The following is a 2,875-nucleotide window of genomic DNA, read 5'->3' as shown; positions in this document are numbered from 1 at the left end:
AATTTTAAAGAAATGTTAACCCCAAAAAGAACCTCCCTGATTGTCCTGCCACATGTAGCTCAGTTTTGATTAGTTCTGAAAATCTTCATCATAAATGCTGCCCAAGAAAGCAGGCCATAATATAGCAGCTTTAAACAAGAAGAATGATACCCTAGGGGTAGCGGTGCTAAATTTACACTGAATAAGCAAAACTGCAATTACCGTATTTTTCGGACCATAAGACGCACTTTTTCCCCCCCAGAAGTGTGTGTGGGGGGGGGGGGGGAAGTCCCTGCGTCTTATGGTCCAAATATAGCCTACACATATACTTTAAAAAAAAAGTTTTTTTACTTGCCCGGCTCTGTGTGGTCTGTGTGCTTGCCCGGCTCTAAAATGGTTCTAAATGCTGCTGTTTACTTTACAGGGTTGATTACATGTGTTTATGACTGTGATGTTGGGTTTTAATGCACATAAAATATTTTAGGACACTATTTGTTTCAGAATCTTTTTTTCTTCATTTCCCTTCTCTAAAAACTGGTGCGTCTTATGGTCCAGAGCACCTTATGGTCCGAAAAATACAGTAATAGGATGAACACCATCGTGAGACTTCTTAACTAAGAGAACATATTTTTTAAGGTATTTTATGCACCAACAATACACAAAGAGCAAACACTGAGTTTCCAACATCTAAAAGAAACACCCTCCAAATGGTGGCAATCTAGAACTTGAAAAGCATTTTCTGATTGGAGCAGGGTTATAAACCTGCCCCTGTTATATTATGGGTTGTTTCTCAGACCAGCCCAAAAGACACTTTGTAGCACAGTTTCCTGAAATAACATACATCAGATATGTGACCTGAACATACTATTGAAATACTGGTAAAAACTAAAGCACTGAATTATAACGGGAACCATGACTGTACAGCCCAGAGAGATAGCATATGTGAATCACTCAAAGAGAGAATACAATTAATGGTTAACTAAAATTCTTTGCAAAAAAAGATGGGTGGTGTGAAGGAAAAGGAGAGGGGCCTAAAGGGAAAGTCTGGGCCCTTAGAGAACACAGTGGCCATCCTTAGCTCCAGAGGCCTGCATAGCTCCCGTGGAAGCCTGCAGGGAGAGGCCCCCCGGCCACAAAGAGCTTCATCTCCGGCCAGTTGTAGCAGTGGGTGTAGAGAGCAATGGGGAACTCATTCATGCCACCGAAGTAGTTCATCCACTGGTTATCGTGGTTGAGCCAGCCTCTGCCACAGGTGAGCCTGAGCTTCCTCCCTGTAGGCTCCTGGGAGGAATCCAAGATGACAGAGGCCTTCTCCTCCAGGAACTTCTGGGCACGCACATCGTAGAAGAGCAGGGAGCCATGGCCTGTGCCCACGGTGATGATGTGCTGGTAGAAGCTCAGAGAGCGCACACCAGTGCCCCCTTCTCGGGAGCTCATGGGCCGGATGTTCTGCTGGCGCTGGCGTGGATCCAGAAAGGAGACATGGGCCTGGGAGCCCACAGCATACAGGGACAGGTCGTCGCAGTAGGTCAGGCACACGTTCTCTCTGCAGTAGGGCAGCTTGATGGACAGCAGCCTGGACAGGGTGCTGCGGGCTTTCCACAGGTGGAAGTAGCCATCCAGGGACACTGCGCCCAGCTCCTGGTTCTTGCCACTGAACGCCAGGGCCCGCACCTTCCGGTTAGTAGGGTTAGTGCTGGACCTGGGGATGGGGTCCACATCCCTCGGGCGGATGTGGGTGTACACGGGGAGCCCCGCGTCACTGTGCCACGTGGTGCTGCCATGGACCACGTGCGGATCCAGCCTCCACAAAGCCACAGTGCCATCGCGGGACCCGCTCACGGCCACGTTGTCACACAGCCAGGCGATGGCGAAGATCCAGTCCTTGTGGCCTTGGTGGTCGCCCAGGCACACGGGATCCAAGGTGGGCAGCTTGTAGACAGCCAGGCTGTTGGGGTTCTCGCCCCCGGTGGCCAGCAGCGTCTTGGAGGGGTTCAGCTCGATGGCGTGGATGCCGCAGCTGGGCTGGGCCCGCGCTGGCTGGGGGCCCCCGTCCTGCAGGAGCGGGATGCGCGTGATGTGGCCGGACTGCACGTCCACCACGAAGAGCGTGTTGCACTTGGTGCCGCACACCACCTGCCTGGTGCTCAGCCACTGCGACGCGAACACCTTGTTGAGGGTGCCCAGGGCCAGCGGGCGCTCCCGCAGCAGCTCAGGCAGCTTCTGCACCGCGTAGCCGCGCAGCCGGCCCTCGAAGCCCGGGGACCCCACGCGGCCCCGCGAGCCCACCGAGCGGCCCAGCAGGCAGGGCACCAGCGAGCGCCGCGCGGCCAGCAGCCTCTGCTTCTTGGGCAGCAACTGGGGGCCCTCCCCGGCCGCCGCTGCCGAGCCCCGCGACGACGCGCCCTCAGCCGCCCCCTCGATGGCGGGCGCTTTCCGCTTCCTGCTACCTGTTTGCTCCATGGCCCTGGGGGGTGGCCGCCGGGTGGTGGAGGTGACAGAGATCGTGGTGTGGCGGCTGTGGCGAAGGCGATAGCGGTGCCGACGTCGGGGTCGGGGTCGGGGTCGGTGTGGGTCACCCGTGTTGGCCGTGGCGGAGGCGACCGAAGCACCTAGGTCAGCAGGGCGCGCGGGCTCTCAAGGACCAGGAGTCGTGGGCGTCCGCGGGGCGCAGAGCCTATGGAGTCCCGGGCGCGGAAGCAGGGAAGTAGGCGAGGGTGGCGGGATCGGGGAGGAACGGGGCCCAGGAACCGATCTCGGGCAGAGAAGGCGGCAAGGGTCCAGGCGAGGGCTGGAAGTGTGGCTGGCGGCGAGGCTGGAGCCCAGTGGGTGTGAGAAGAGGACGGTAAGGGAGGCTGTTAAAGAGGGGGCGGAGGCAGCGGGAGGAGCCGGCGGG

General features: G+C 57.0%; 1 protein-coding gene across 1 annotated transcript; it reads right to left on the bottom strand.

The window, feature by feature from the left end:
- Window positions 1-808: 808 nt before the first annotated feature.
- LOC118722090 (DDB1- and CUL4-associated factor 12-like protein 2) lies at window positions 809-2,575 on the bottom strand. The gene has a single exon (XM_036443460.2). It carries the CDS (start codon window positions 2,440-2,442, stop codon window positions 1,054-1,056), a length of 1,389 nt encoding a protein of 462 aa, XP_036299353.1. The 5' UTR covers window positions 2,443-2,575; the 3' UTR covers window positions 809-1,053.
- Window positions 2,576-2,875: the final 300 nt, after the last annotated feature.

Source organism: Pipistrellus kuhlii, unplaced genomic scaffold (assembly GCF_014108245.1).
Source record: "Pipistrellus kuhlii isolate mPipKuh1 unplaced genomic scaffold, mPipKuh1.p scaffold_m20_p_19, whole genome shotgun sequence".
In the NCBI taxonomy this organism is placed as follows: domain Eukaryota; kingdom Metazoa; phylum Chordata; class Mammalia; order Chiroptera; family Vespertilionidae; genus Pipistrellus; species Pipistrellus kuhlii.
This window is presented reverse-complemented; position numbering and strand designations above follow the sequence as displayed.

What these genes read in the sequence shown, in the direction of transcription:
- LOC118722090 (XM_036443460.2), bottom strand. Translation starts at nt 2,442, where the DNA reads ATGGAGCAAACAGGTAGCAGGAAGCGGAAAGCGCCCGCCATCGAGGGG.